The sequence below is a fragment of the Pelodiscus sinensis genome, chromosome 1, assembly GCF_049634645.1.
Source record: "Pelodiscus sinensis isolate JC-2024 chromosome 1, ASM4963464v1, whole genome shotgun sequence".
NCBI lineage: Eukaryota > Metazoa > Chordata > Testudines > Trionychidae > Pelodiscus > Pelodiscus sinensis.
This window is the reverse complement of record NC_134711.1, coordinates 206,811,076-206,827,325: the sequence shown is the minus strand read 5'-3', so window position 1 is coordinate 206,827,325 and position 16,250 is coordinate 206,811,076. Positions and strand designations below refer to the sequence as shown.

Sequence of the window (16,250 nt, the reverse complement as noted above, 5' to 3'; positions counted from 1 at the left end):
AAAGGCCAAATTTGCATCCCCCCCCCGCAATCATTTGTTACTGAGCAAATAATTTTACACATCAAATTATTGTATTATATTTAAAAAAAAGACCTGAAAAATATTATAAAATATACCTAAAACATAATCTATAATAATAATAATAATTACAACTGCCCTATAGAAGTACATTCTCTTTGGTGTCCCTCAAAGCTATCAGTTTTCATTTGTGTGGCCCTCAGAGGGCTTCAAGTTGGACATGCTTGATCTACATGTTTGTTAGTCTTTAAAGTGCTACCAGATTATTGTTTGTTTTTCCTTTTGTTATAAAGTATCTTTTATTTAAAAAAATAAGTAACCCAATATACTCACCCATACCCCAGAGCCAGGCACCCCCCATTCCAATACAACACGCCTTCCCCAGAGCAGGCACTTCAGTCTCTTCCATACCAATGCAACTATTGGTAAATCTCATTAATTGCTGTATTCATCATTTTCTCCTTAATTTTTTTATTTTAACTCTGTATCAAGTCCGTTTCGTTTTGTAATACGTCTTTAGTTTGTCGTATTATGTCCTTTTATAGAAATTTTGTATACTTTTACAGAACATAGAAACGTTGTAGTAAGCCTTTTTACATAGAAACCTTGTATTTTGTAGACTTTTTAGCTCTCCTTACCCCTTTGCTAAAGTGATTATCCTGTTGAGTGAATGAGGTGTGAATGGATATGGCATGAAAGAAAAGCATCTCTTGCAATGTTTGGAGAAAGGTGGAAGCAATAAGAATGGGACCTGTGAAATGGGCTCATTGAAAGAAGGTTGGACCTATGGATGCCTTGGGAGTAAGCAGAAAGCACCTGCTTTTGAAACATCCATTTTTGAAAATGAATGGGGGAGCATTAAAAAAAACCCACCCAGAAGAAGGTGCCATAGATGAATAACTGCATATGCATATGATGACTCTCTGCATGAGAGGGAAGACACTATGCATCTTGAAGTCAACATGGGAGCATTGATCTGGCTCCAACCCAGCAGCGGATATAGGGCAGGGCAGGGCAAGCGGGGCGGCTGCCCCGGGCCCTGCACTTCCACAGGCCTTGCACATGCGCCGTGGTGGCACGGCACATGCACCATGTCAAAGGGGGCCCCCCCCCTGCAAAATTGCGCTGCCAGGGGCCCTGCAAAACCCTCATCCGCCCCTGCTTCAACCCTCCCCCACCTAACTAATCTGGCCAGCAGTTAGGTGGAATAGCTATTGGTGAAAATAAGATGTGTGCGTGTATGTGTGCGTGTGTGTGTGCGTGAGAGAGAGAGACCAATAAATGTGGCATTTTGCCTTTTCCCTGAAAACGATCTCATGCAGTACTTTTAAATGCAACACAACCATCCCTGCCCCAGAGACCGCCCCCCCAGTACCCCCATCTGAAAGGCACTCACACCCCTTCCCCTGAGCCAGCCCCCCACAGTGATAGTGCTCCCCATCTCAATACACCCACCTCACCCCTGCCCCAAAGCCAGCCCCCCTCATGCATTCCCCCTCCTCCCCGCAGAGCAAGGCCCCCCCAGTGCTGGGGTGGGGAGAGCACTCCCTCAATCAAATCCTCCCCCCAGCCAGGCACGGAGGAATGCACCTTTCTTCAGAGCTTTGCTCCTCCCACCCAGCTGGCTGCTTTGGCTTGCACTCTGGAGAGAGCAGCTTCGGCAGCTCAAGAGCAGCATGTGTTCCCTGTGCTTTGTCCCACACCAATCCCGCGCCCCCCTAGCGTGGTGCCTGGGGGCAATTGTCACCCCTTCCCCACGCCTCTGTTCAGAGGGGTGTAGCCGAGTTAGTCTGTAACAGGAAAAACTTAAAAAACAACAAATGGTCTGGTAGCACTTTATAGACTAACAAAACATGTAGATGGTATCATGAGCTTTTGTAGGCACAACCCACTTCTTCAGATGACTGGGCTGAGAGGTATGAGCTTATCAGTGACCTGAACAATTACACATGTCTCCCGGTCTGGCTCCAGAGAGCTGGGCAGCAGGCCGGAGTCAGTACTTGCCTGGAGCCGGCTTAAAATTTTCAGTGGTTACACTGTTAGCCAATGACACACATTTTAACATCCCTAGTAGATAGTTGCCTTCATTCTTGTATGGGAAGGAACTTGTTTCTGTTTGGCCACAGATTTTAAAACATATGATCATTAAGTATCCATATTTCTTCATAGTGTTAACACATTCATTTCAGAATTACATTAATCATCACTGTGTCATTAGTTTTCAGAAAAAGACCTTCCTCTGCAGACTTTGCTAATCCAGTAAGATATCCATGCGCACAGGGTGTGACGGGTGTGCTCAGGCACACCCTAATGCTGTGATCACCAACCTGTCCATCCAGCAGCTGTACACCGCTTCTGGGGTTTGAGGAAGTGCGCAGGCTGCTCTCCTTCCCCCAAACAGCCGACGCCATACCACACAGCAGGTCTGCGGCGCGCCGGAGACTGTCTGGGCGGGGAGAAGGTAGGAATCCCCAGAGGAGGCATGCACTGGGGCTTCCCTTCTCCACGGTAGGGGGGGGAAGGCACAGGGGGTGTTTAGAAGTCCCATTAAGAAGCGCGCCCAGGCTTCCCTCCTCTACGGGGGGAGCGGGAGGAATCCCCAGAGGAGGCACATGCTGGGACACTTGGCCAATGGGAAGGGAGCGCTGTTGCACGGGTGCCAGTTGGCGAGCGTCTCTTCAGGACCAGCTCTGGTAGCAGCCCTGCGTTGCCCGCCTGGCCAGGAAGGTGAGGCGGGATCCCTGGGCTGCGTGCGCCGTGGGCCTGCTGCCAGAGCAGGACCAGCTGATCCCGCAGAGACGCCCGCCAACCGGCAACTGTGCAACAGTGCTCCCTTCCCATTGGCCAAGCGTCCCAGCACGTGCTTCCTCTGGGGATGCCTCCCGCTCCCCCCGTAGAGGAGGGAAGCCCGGGCGCGCTTCTTAATGGGAGTTCTAAACACCCCCACTCCTTTGCGCGGAGAAGGGAAGCCCCAGCGCGTGCCTCCTCTGGGGAGTCCTAACTTCTCTCTGCTTAGACAGTCTCCAGTGAGCCACAGGTGTTGGTGTGGGGGGGGCCACAGGCTTAGCACCACTCACTGTGGCTGCAGGGCACAGGTCGCCTACCCGAGTATGAAAGCAGCCTGGGGCCAGCTACTCCTCTGTGGGGGTTGTAAAAAGTCTGCACTGGCAGGTCCCTGTAGGTCGGTGGTGCTGGAACAGGTTTTAGAGTGGGGGTGCTTTTTACTTCACCCTCTCCCTTAGCTCGTCCATCCCCCCATCCCCCAAAGGTAGGGCCAGCACTGGGCTGTGGCTGAGAGATGTGGACTGGGTTAAGGGAGCTGAGGCTAGGACCACAGCTGCTGGTGGGAAGAGAGCCCTTGCATGAGTCCTGGAGCCCACCCATGTGGAGGCTGGGAAGTAGAGCAAAGAAAAAGTAACTTGAATTTCTTATCAGTACTATGCTATCACAATCCCCACAGAGGTTCCTCAGGGCAGGAGGCTCGAGGGGTTATGAGAACTTGGAGGCTGCAGGAGTCAAGGCAGGGTGAGGGCAGAGGCCACGGGGGTGCAGGAGTCAGGGCAGAGGGTGTGGGGGTGCAGGAGGTTCAAGGAAGGGAATTAGCGGAAGCTTGGGGCTGGGAGTTCAGCCATGGTGGTGCCTAGCCATAGAGCCCCATGGTGCTGCCTAGCCATAGGGCCAGAAGCAGAGCCCTGCGTGCAGGTCCTGTATCTGGGACTCTGTGTGCGGGGCTGGAAGCAGAGCCCCTGACATGGGTCCTGTATCCAGGACCATGAGTACCCAAGGGTCCTGTATCTAAGTGGCCCCAGCAGCAGGGGTTGCTCATGGAAACCACAGAACCCATCAGCAGCCCCCAGGGATCACCCCCAAGTGTATGTGTGTGTGGAGGGGACTCCAGAGAGGGGCGGGGGGGATGCATCAGGGGAAAAGAGGGAAAAGGGGGCAGGGGAAGGCACCAGGAGGGTGCAGAGCTAAGGGAAGATGCAGGTGCCAGGGGATTCTGGGGGTAAAGCAGAAGGGCAGACACCTGCAGGGGAGGGACCAGCATCAGTGGAGAGAGGCAGGGGAGGTGTGTAGAGGGAGGTGTTAGGAGCAGGGATGAGGAGGGGTAGCTCACGTGACCAGAGTGGGGCTATTGGAGGAGTGGGCACAGGAAGGGAGAGAAGGGCTGGTGGAGAGGGGCAGGTCTCAGGAAGGCTGAAGGCAGTGAGAAGGGCAGGAGTCAGGACAGCAGAGGAGGGTGAGGGGTTGGGGGGCAGCAGGCACCATGAGAGCTGATCGAGCAAGGGGAGGAGACATGGCAGCAGAGGGAAAAGGTAGAGGTTTATAAGATATTTATTAATAACTTGGGTGCCACAGTGGCACATCCAAACAAGCCACATGAACTCAGTACTGGTGCACAACACAAAATTCATTCTGCTCATGGGAGGAAACTCTCAGAGGGAACACTTCCCCCAGCCTCTCTGCCCCTGAGTTAATGTCATACACATTGGGTTAATGCAATTGCAGGATAGTTGCATGAGGTGGGGGCCAAACTAATCCCTATTGGTAGGAGGATGGTGGGAAAAGTCTGGGGGGGGGGGGGTGTCACATGACAACTTTTACTTCTGGTCATGTTTCCATGTTACCTCCAGAGGCGTGGCTAATGGGAGTCAGGGGTGTGGCTAATGAGGGTCAAAGAGTAAATTCTTTGGGTGCACACCCTAATGAAATGTGCTGCGTATGCCTATGTACAGTAATATCATATTGAATCAGTTGATTCTATTATTTACTACTTGGGGTTCAAATTTCCTGTCTTTATAGATCAGTGAGCTTTTGTAATAGGTTCTTGTGAGGGTTACCCCTCAACAAAACGTTGATTCAAACGTTGAGCAAGGCAACATGGAGTCTGGTGGTGAAGGAAGTTCCATGCTCTTTCTTTTCACAGCTGTTAGTTTAATAACTTCGTTTACTTAATATGCTAAAATGGACCTTCATTGTCTGCCTGAAGATTGGGCTGGTGAGATAATCAAATACACATTCTTTCCTATGAGTATGTTCACCAACTCCACATGACATGCCTGGTTTAAATTTTAGGATTATGACTAACATAGATCCATAACTCTTAATGTCCACTGCATACATACAGGCTACGTCTAGACTGGCATGATTTTCCGCAAATGCTTTTAATAGAAAAGTTTTTCCGTTAAAAGCATTTGTGGAAAAGAGCGTCTAGATTGGCACGGACGCTTTTGCGCAGAAGCACTTTTTGCGGAAAAGCGTCCGTGCCAATCTAGACGCGGTTTTGCACAAGAAAGCCCCGATCGCCATTTTCACCATCGGGGCTTTTTTGCGCAAAACAGTTTTTAGCTGTCTACACTGGCCTTTTGCGCAAAAGCATTTGCGCAAGAGGGCTTTTTCCCGAACAGGAGCAGTATAGTATTTGCGGAAGAACACTGACAATCTTACATGAGATCGTCAGTGTTCTTGCGCAAATTCAAGTGGCCAGTGTAGACAGCTGCTTTTGCGGAAAAACTTGCCAGTCTAGACGCAGCCACATAGTATAAGAATATTAATGATCACTGAGTTATTATTTTTCAAATAATCCTGCAGATCCAGAGATGTCATTATTCCCCTTTATTCGGCCCTGGTGAGGCCACGTCTGGACTATTGTGTCCAGTTCTGGACACTCCCCCCCACTACCAAAAGGATGTGGATTCATTGGAGAGGGTCCAGCAGAGGGCAACCAAAATGATTAGGGGGCTGGAGCATATAACCTATGAGGAGAGGCTGAGGGAGTTGGGTCTGTTTAGTCTGCAGATGCGAAGAGTGAGAAGGGATTTGATAGCAGCCTTCAACTTCCTGAAGGGAAGGAAAAACTATTTCACTAGGGGTATGTCTACACTACAAAGTTAATTCGAACTAACGGACATTAGTTAGAATTAACTTTGATAGGCGCTACACTAGCGCTCCGCTAGTTCAAACTTAATATGAACTAGCAGAGCGTTTACTTTGACCTAAGTAAACCTCATTGTACGAGGACTAAGCCTAGTTCGAACTTACTAGTTCAAATTAAGGGGTGTGTAGCCCCTTAATTCTAACTAGTGGGAGGCTAGCCCTCCCCAGCTTTCCCTGGTGGCCACTCTGGCCAACACCAGGGAAACTCTATTGCCCCCCTCCCAGCCCTGGACCCCTTAAAGGGGCACAGGCTGGCTACGATGCCCGTGCCAGGTGCAAGCCTGCCAGCACCCAGCTAGCAGACCCTGCACCTGGCACGGCTCGAGCCAGCCACCCGATGCCCCCCAGCCCTCTCCCTCTTCCCGGGACCAGGCTGGCGGCTCCCGGGAGCTTGCCTGGGACCGCAAGAGGCGGGTACCCACCAGGTCTAGTGCGGACATCGTGGACCTCGTCCACGACCTCTGCATTAGGCACAGGAAAGTGGCCGTCTAGGGCAGGAGAGCTGTCAGCCTGGCCACCCAGGAGCAGGTGTGCATGAAAATCAAGGTGGTCCACTGAGACCCCTGACCCTGAGCCCTGAGCTTACAATGGCCGTACTGGGTCAGAACAAAGGTCCATCTAGCCCAGTAGCCTGTCTGCCGACAGCGGCCAACCCTAGAGACCCCGGAGGGGATGGACCGAAGACAGTGACCAAGCCATTTGTCTTGTGCCATCCCTCTCTAGCCTTCCACAAACTTTGGGCAGGGACACCACTCCTACCCCCTGGCTAATACCACTCCATGGACCCAATCTCCATGACTTTATCTCACTTCTCTTTAAACTCTGTTCTAATTGTAGCCTTCACAGCCTCCTGCAGCAAGGAGTTCCACAGGTTGACTCTTTGCTTTGTGAAGAAGAACTTTCTGTTACTAGTTTGAAGCCTGCTACCCATTCCTTTCCTTTGGTGCCCTCTAGTACTTCTATTATGGGACCTAATGAAGAACTTTTCTTGATGCACCCTCTCCACCCCACTCATGCTTTTATAGACCGCTATCCTATCCCCCCTCAGTCTCCTCTTTTCTAAACTGAAAAGTCCCAGTCTCTTTAGCCTCTCTTCATATGGGACCTCTTCCAAACCTCTGATCATTTTAGTTGCCCTCCCCTCTCCTAGCCTCTCTCTTCCCCTCTCCCACCTCCTTTTCCCAGTCTCCCCGAGTTTTGTTCAATAAAGAGAGATTCTATTTTTGACCACACATTTTCTTTATTTTGTACATCAGGAAGGGGGGCTAGGGAAGGGTAAGTGGAAGGAGGTGAGGGAGGGTCCCTTTAAGCACAGCCCTCGGCTAGCCTGAGGCAGCAGCTCCATGCTCTAAGTCCTCATCTGATGCCCTGCCGGCATTGCTTCCGGCCATCCTTATCCCCGGTTCAGGATCCACTTAATGTGGACATGGTAGTTCGAATTAGCAAAACGCTAATTCGAACAATTTTTTTAGTCTGGATGCGTTAGTTCGAATTAGCTTAGTTCGAATTAGCGCTGTAATGTAGACATACCATAGGAGAGTGGTGAAGCACTGGAATGGGTTATCTAGGGAAGTAGTGGAGTCTCCATCCCTAGAGGTGTTTAAGTCTCGGCTTGACAAACTCCTGGCTGGGTTGATATAGTTGGGATTGATTTTGCCTAGAGCAGGGGGCTGGTCTTGATGACCTTCAGAAGTCTTTTTCAGCTCTATGGTTCTATGATTCTATGAAATGATATCTCACAAGGAATATTTTGTTGGGTAGGGTCAGTGTAAGGGGGGATCAGTTTTAAAGCTGGACCACGAATCCTTAGTTGGCTCAGACCAGAGGGAAAATCCGAAATCCCTGTAGCTAAACCTTCCCCTATCCAGAATTGCCTCAATTGGATATGTTCTCTGCTATCATAATAACAGAAGTGCTTAATTCAGAACCTGAGTGTCTTTTACATATATAGCAGGATCACAGGACCAGGAATATGGCTTGTCTGAAATTTAAAAAGAAAGAGAGAATTCTTTTATAGGTTGTCTTAATTACTACTTTGCCCTGCATCTGAGCATGTCTATGATTTTTGGAATATAGTATCCTACACAAAGTTCCCAAAATAAAATACTACAGGATATCCCAATCTCTCCTCCCCCCACCAGCAAGGAAACATTATAAAAGGATTGGAACACATGAGAGGACGTCTTTTCTAATGAAGACAATGATGCAGCAAGGATGATTGAAGAAAAATGAATTATGTTCAGTAGATAATTAGTTTTTTAAAATAACAGCAAGAAAAGCCACACCACCGATTTTAATGTTAGAAAAAGTTTGCCAGAAGTTTAGTTTCTATAGAAAAGGGTTTTATCACTATATGTTTGAGTAGCTAAAGTATCTCTTCAGCAATATTGTGAAATATTCATATTCTGGATTGAGAAAGGGGGTTATTAAGCAATTGATTCATACAGACTTTGCAAACTGCAAGAGCTGTAAATAAAGTAGTCACTGTGTCTCATCCCAAGTCTTGATCAGAGAAAACTTAAGGGAGCCAGTGTTTTATGTTGGTGTTTTTCTTTTGGAGTGTGAACTAGGAAATGGTTCACAACAGGAACTTTAAGCTGAAATAAGATTGTGACAGAAAAGACAGAGCTTAAACGTTGGGCTTGTGAAAAGCTGAAGTACTGGCACAACAACAGTAGAAAGAAAACAAGATTTTTTTCTCAAGGCTTTCTAAATTCATTCTAATGGAAGGAGAGGCAACAGGTAACTCAGTGCCAGGTACAAAGAGGACTGCCAGCAAAGCCATTCGGATAGCCCTTGGTGTGTTCATAAGTGTTACCGTAGTGCTTGGAATTGTACTTTTCTTGGGTAAGTTAAAACTTATACATGAGCAAAATTGAAACTCTCAAGGTTTTCTTCTATTTCCCTGCATGCAAATACTATATGTCTTACCTACACACATTTTTGGCTATATCCTTTCTTCTTTTATATAAATGGAAATGCAAATCTTTCAGTAAAGACATTTTAAAAACAAACTATTATAGTTGGGAGCTGCAACACCAGTTATTATAGCTTTGAATACTTCACCTGAATTTAAGTAGTCAGTAGAATGTACTCTTTTAAAACTTGTGCTCTTCTAGACTTTGGGGAGAGACAGTATGATTGTGACTTAATTACACTGATTAATTGATAGATTCTGACTAATATAGGTTAATATTTTCTGTTTGCAGAAAACTGAGCTATTGTATGTGTGCTTTATGGAATCATTATGGATGTTCATTTCATCTGGTTTCCATTAGGATTTGACTAAATGTTCCACACTTTTTTTAGAAACAGTTACTATTTTTCTGATGAATTGCAGAATCTTCTTTGGAAAGATGGCAATCAAATGCATGCTGGTTGAAATTAAACTATTTGCATCAGATTAATTTACTAGAGTTGAACAGAGTGAAGAAGGAATATTTTCCTCTCCAACATGTGGCATTTAAGCTATATTCAGTAAAATTCATTTACAGTAAAGTACATACACAGATCTATACAATGAATTGGAATAACAATGTGAAATGACATTCCAAAGATGCCTATTATTAAATGAAAACCATCTAAAAAGGCAGTCTTTCATAAAAGCTCAACAGAGCCAGATCCTTACGTGGAATAAATCAGTGTCGTTTTATTTTTATTAGACAGGGCTATGCTACTTTATACAGTTGTGAATCTGGCCTTTAAAATTATGAATGCATTTTATTTCTCTCAGATCGTTTGTGGTCTTATTCGAAAAGTATACTAGCCTCGGACTCTATACTGATAACCACTTTTAAAAAATCATTTGTCCATCAGCAAAAAGCTTTTATATGGAAAATTTAAAGCAACAGGCTCCAGTATCTTGGTCCTGAGCCTGCAAACACTTACACATGAGTAACTGTAAAAACAACTTTTAAAAGAACAACTGCACGTAGGACACAAGGAGTCTCAGAGAATTCATCTAAGTGTGAAACTTCATACATCCATAACTCATAACTTCTGGGCAGAATCAGATCCACAGTTGGAGTACAAAATACTGATTCCAGAGCAGTTTTTTCACTTTAAAAGAATAGAGTATCATATAGCTAGAATAATAATAGAAAGAGGGATTGTTTCTTCTTTGTATTTATTATTTCTAGGTAATATATAAGCTTAAATCACTAAAGTTCACTGAAGATGCAAGGTTCTATATGCAATGATTATACAGGACATGCAAGCAAAAATATATAATGCTCAAGAGACAATTATATAAACAATGGGGCCAGTCCTGCACCCGGTGGTCCAATGGGAAAACTCCCACAGACTTCTTCGGGAGCAGGATCCAGACCTCCAGCATCCATAACTCTCCTTCATCTTACTGGGACTTTTGGGTGCCCAGAATCTCTGAAACACAGAGTCTGAATTTACAAGAAACTGGAAAAGTCATCTCTCTCTGACTAGTGGGGTTTCTTGTTTTTTATTTTCTGCATAAAAATGCAAGACCTCTAGCAAGATGCTTAACCAGCTTATGTCAGAGTATGCCAATAAACTTTTAACAGAGTTCTCTTCCTGGAAGAAAAGCTGATTCACATAGGAGTGGCACGTCCCTGAACATCCCATCCATCTTGTTACTGCTGAACTGTTACTTTCCCCTGGCGGCTCTGCCAGGGGTGGGTAGTTTAAAATTCTGGCTATGAGTCCATATAAAATGCCAAATACTCCACAGTCACACCCTTCCCTGGTCAACTTGTCTCCATGAACTTTGAAAGCCCTACCATTCAGTTTCTCATTAAGCATCTTTAAAAGCCCTTAATCCTATGTACATTTAGTAACTCGTGGCCCACTCTAATCTTCTTTGGTGGTGGGGCCAGAGGGGAAGGAAATATCATTCTCCATTCCTTCTCTGGCAGCAAGATCAGAGACTAAGGCAATTTAAGGTTTGATTTCCATACCCTTTGCCCCTTCTTTGTTGTTAGCTTTGGACTTAACAAACTGTAAAGCTATTGAGATAATTTCTGTGGCTTTTAAGTGTTCTCACATTCAGGTATTTATAGTTCCTTTTTACCTTAGAAGTCTGAAATTAACCTTAAGAAGTAGATGTAAAATAGCTGTCATATAATGAATGGGTAAAGTAATCACAATTGTTTGCAACAGTGTATTCTAGTAATATCAGAAGGCAAGACAATAGAGCTGGTTAAAACTTTTCAGGTAAAATAATTTCCCTAAAATATGGTTTAATTAAAAACAAAAAGGTATTTCAAATTTTAATTTTTACAGGAAAATTCCAAACAAAACAAAGTGGTTTTGGCTTGTGTTGAAATTTTGTTTTTGTTTTTGAAAACTAAAATAATTTTGAAATGTCAGATTTTTCCCAGCTCACTGCTTCTTTTCCTTTTTTTTTCTAAAACACTGAGCACAATAGAGTGGATAAGGGCTAGGCTTATTTTTTTTCACTTGATAACATTTCCCCCTTTTTCTTCTCAGTATCTTTTTAAAAGTGGGAGAGGTTTTGAAACATTTTAGACTGAAAAAGGAAAAAAAATGAATTCCTCCTAAACATACAACTTGCCAACATCAATCTTGGGTGTTGTTCATTTTAAAGCACTCAGGAAATAGGAAATAAAGGAGGAAAAACAAAATTAAAAAAAATGTGGGTTTTCAAAAATATTTAGAGAAAAAATTGAAGAAACACAAAGCTCTTCCCTGTCAAACAACGTGAAACAAAAACAAGTGATACATTTCAATTTTTTTTCAAAATTGTTTTTCCATCCTTAGACTAGATCTACAAAACAGCATCTCTCAAAAGATTTCTTCCTTAAGCCCCCAGAAGAATTGCGCATATATTTTTTGGATAACCTTTTGAAATATTAGACTTGGAAAGCTTCTGAAAACCAGTAAAGAAGCTAACGCACAGTAGCTGTCTGAAGCATTTGAAAAGCTATGGTTCTACTGAAAACCACTAGGGATATGATAAAGCTATTTGATTTTTATTTTAAATTATCCTTTTGGTCTTGTTTGAAAAAAATAGTCTTCTGATGTAAGAGTATCCACTAATTTATTTGACATTAAAATGACCAATGGGTGTGAGATCTTCTAAGCTGGCAAAGACACAGTATGTTGAGGTCAGTTCAAGAACTAGCATCTCTGTTACGTTGGCTTCCCACCAGTGATGCCCTACTGTTAGCCATTTAATGTTGTCTGCAGGTGAGGGACTTTAGATTTATAAAGAACAAAACAGCAGCACGTGTTTCATAGACCACCAGATCTCCTAGGCTATGTCTAGACTGCAAGCCTCTTTCGAAAGAGGCTTTTTCGAAAGTATCTTTTGAAAAAGCCTCTTTCGAAAAAGAGCATCTAGACTGCAAGCGGAACTTTCCAAAAAGCAAGCCACTTTTTCGAAAAAAAGCAGCGAGTGATTCTGGATGCTCTCTTTCTAAAAAGCCCTGTTGGCATTCAAGAACGCCTTTTTTCGAAAGAGCATTTTCGAAAAAAGGCGTTCTTCCTCGTGAAATGAGGTTTACTGCCATCGAAAGAAAAGCCGCGTTCTTTCGATTTAATTTTGAAAGAATGCGGCTGCAGTCTAGATGCAGGTGAAGTTTTTTCGAAAAAAGCTTACTTTTTTCGAAAAAACCCCTGAGTCTGGACACAGCCCTCGTCTGGCTCTCTGCATGTAACAGGGCATTGGAACACGATTCAGCACCCACCTAGCAAGTACAATTTATTGAGAAAAGAGGCAAAAAGGTTGCATTCTTTCGTATGTATGTGGCAGAGTGTGCAAGATACAGAGTTCATTGTGTCTGACTCAAAATGCTAACAATTAATTCATTGCAGTACAAGTTATCCCAATTTGTTTTTTTTTTCATTTTGCAGTTAGCCAAGGTCTTATAAACCTTTATCCTAAGCAACAGTATTGCTTGACATCAGAATGCATTGAATCCGGTAAGCAACAATTTTCAATCCTGTTTTATATCATAACTAGATTTCTTCAGTGTTGGTCAGATCCTTAATTCAATTAATTTTTTGTTTTTCATCATTTAAATTATTTCTCTGGGGTGGGGTTGGGGGTGAGGGGTTCAGCGTGTAGGCTGCCCCAGGGAGAGAGGACAACCCCAACCGTCTCTCACCGCAGCAGTTTACGGCCAGGTGAGAAGCAGCTGTCCATGGCTGCTGCAGCTCCAGCAGCACCAGCCATGGGAAGGGTGCACGTCTCCAGACAGTGGGACAGAAAGACACACAAACAAACACACTTTCTGAAATATATAGTAGATAGCTGTCCCTTTTCCCACTCTTCCCTCTGCTGGCTCAGTGGGATTATGGCTGTCCCGGTCCCCATTTCTGGCCCTTTCCTGCCCCTATGATCATTTTGCAGTATAACTCCCACTTGCCAGACTCTTCCTTGTCCATTCTATGAGAAACAAACCAATTCCAGGCACATCTCATTGTCCTGGCACATCCAAACCCTGACTGTGCTTTAAGTTATGATAAGAGGAAGCTGCCTACCAAATGTGGTGGTCCTAGCTCTTACCATTTAGAAGGAGTGCTTGAACAGACGAACTCACAGATGGATGGACGGACAGACACATTTCTCAAATATATAGTAAGATTACAATACTTTGGTTGAAAGACATATGAAATACTGATTCTATTCTACTGTTCCATGACTCCTTTTTCTCTCAAGGAGGCTTGGAAACAAAACCAACTCAGCAGTAATTTACGGTAGTTCTTTTTTCACTTTTGTTTTAGTATTGATATTGTGTTCTACTGTATCCTGTTTTACTGGATGTCAAATGATGGATAAAGTCTCTTTTAGGAATGTTCATACTAATTACGTTTCCTTTTCAGCAGCCAACCAAGTAACTAGTCAGCAAAACTAGTCAGCAGCATTTTATAACATGCTGGAGAGCCTGGTATAGCAAATACTAAATACCAAGTATGGTAACAATGGCCAAGGTGTTGTAGCTTGTTGCATGCGGGCAGACTGCTGTGCCCAGTTAAAGAATCCGGTGGTCACGGTTGCGGTAAATGTTTGCAGACAAAGTGCCTTATAAAGTCAGAGGAAATTTTCTAAAACCCTAAGTTTTAGCTTAATTCTGCTCCCATTGAAAACAGTGGGGGTTGACTTTAACGAAAGTAAATATCCGACTGTCAAGGTATTTAATTAGAATAAAGTTGACAATATTTTTTCTAGTAACAGGATGAACCTCCTAATGCATAGAGTTTGGAGAGTGATATAGCAAAGAGGAACTGGGGTGGGGGCGCAGTTTCCCCCGGGCGCCACTCTGGGGGGGTGCCAATGTAGGCCCCCCTGCTCTTCCTGTCATCCCTCAGCTTGCCTGCTCCTCCTCCGCCCACCGCCGCCGGCTGAAGCCTCCTCTCTGCTCCCAGCCTGACCCTCCTCCATCTCCGCTGGTGGGTTAGTGCATGAGGGGGCTCGGCTCCAAACTGGAGAGGGTGGGGGAAGACATGGTACAAGCTCTGCCCCCCCCCGAAGGGTCGGGCTCTGCTGTGTTTCAGGTTTGGGGCCCTGCCATGCGGCGGCGATGAGGGGGAGGGGTGCAAATTTTTCCTATGCGCCCAGGCACATAACACCCTTGCTACGTCTCTGAGTTTGGATTGCATTTGAAACCTATTGGCTACGTCTACATTGGCCCCTTTTCCGTAAGGGGCATGGTAATTTTTGAAATCGCAATAGGGAAATGCGCGGGGGATTTAAATATCCCCCGCGGTATTTAAATAAAAATGTCCGCCGCTTTTTTCCGGCTTTTAGAAAAGCCGGAAAAGAGCGTCTACACTGGCCCCGATCCTCCGGAAAAAGCGCCCTTTTCCGGAGGATCTTATTCCTACTTCAAAATGGAAGCTCCTACTTCAAAGTAGGAATAAGATCCTCCGGAAAAGGGCGCTTTTTCCGGAGGATCGGGGCCAGTGTAGACGCTCTTTTCCGGCTTTTCTAAAAGCTGGGAAAAAGCGGCGGACATTTTTATTTAAATGCCGCGGGGGATATTTAAATTCCCCACGCATTTCCCTATTACGATTTCAAAAATTACCATGCCCCTTCCGGAAAAGGGGCCAATGTAGACGAGCCCTTATTGTTTAGCTGCACTTTTTGAGACTGCAGAATTGGTTTGGAAATTTCATAAGAATAAACTTTTTCATAAGAATAAACTTTTTAATGAGATTTTCTACAGTTACTGCTTCTATTTTGTTCCTTTTAACAACAACCTTTTTTTGGCAGGGTATTTAGGCACTTGCAGCTGAACCCTGGAGGATAAGAGAGGGAGAAAAAAAAAGAGGAAACCATAGTGTGGAATAAACTGTCTCAGTGTTTGAGAACCTCAAAATATGGGGCTTATTTTGAGCTATAGGAAAAATGGAAGCTCGTATTTTATCTGAACTCTTGCTTATGTTTGTAAGTTGTGCAAATATACAAGTGGCCTGACATTTGTTGCTGTGTCAGCAAAAATTGACGCTCTGTGCATAGACTTCAGAGTCAGAGTTGGAGAGCTACTCAAGTCAACTGTCTTTAAAATGCACTGAATAATGCATCACTTCTGTGTGTCCCTGAGGTCTAGGTCACAGCTTGTCTCACAACTATTCAAAAGCTGTACAAAAATTGCCTAAGGGTAAAGCATCCAGTAGGTGCTACATTTAGTAAAGATGGGCCCAAGCTATAAAGCAGGGCTACTCAACATGTGGTCCACGGCCCATTTGTTTGTGGCCCGAGGTGCAGTTTGGGTTTACGCAGGGCTCAACATGCGGCCTGCGGGTGGCAGCCAAAACAAAAAAGCAGTCAATATAATGGTCTTCTATTGATATGCGTTTTAGTAGTTAAATTCCTGGACTGTCATTTCTCATTAAAAGTGCTGTCATATGGGTGGAAATTGGGTAATGTGTTGTGTTGTGTAGTCTTGCCTTAATCTTTGCATTCATGCCCATCAGTGTGAAAGAACCTATTTGCATATATTTGCACACACACACACACACACACACATGTATATATGCAACCACACTTAAGTTGAAGCCCTCAGCATGTGCTGTGAGTATCATTGTGGCCCCCAGAGTTTCCAAAGTTGAGTAGCCCTGCTATAAAAAGATGCAGAGTGAGTTCAGCTTTTCATAGGTCTGGCTGCACAGATAGCCATATCTCATAGCAATAAATGGCAGGTTGGTCTAAATGAATTATTACAATGAATGCACAAATATTTTGACTGGTATTTAGTTTATGTATAGGCAAAGATAGATTCTGGAAATAGCAAGACAACAACATTTCAAATGAAGGTGAAAAGTCTTGCTTTATTAACTGTCATTTTGTGAATAAA

At 44.6% G+C, this 16,250-nt stretch overlaps 1 protein-coding gene across 2 annotated transcripts in view; it reads left to right on the top strand.

Annotated features, from left to right (window-relative positions):
• The first annotated feature begins 8,122 nt into the window (after positions 1-8,122).
• The window catches only part of PHEX (phosphate regulating endopeptidase X-linked), a 214,720-nt gene continuing 206,592 nt past the window's right edge, over positions 8,123-16,250 (top strand). The window contains exons 1-2 of one of the 2 annotated variants that reach the window (XM_075913320.1): positions 8,123-8,802; positions 12,805-12,873. In XM_075913320.1, coding sequence (XP_075769435.1) covers positions 8,679-8,802; positions 12,805-12,873 — 193 coding nt within the window. In that variant the 5' untranslated portion in view covers positions 8,123-8,678. The remainder of the gene's footprint in view (positions 8,803-12,804; positions 12,874-16,250) is intronic. The other variant, XM_006128759.4, reaches the window with a different exon arrangement.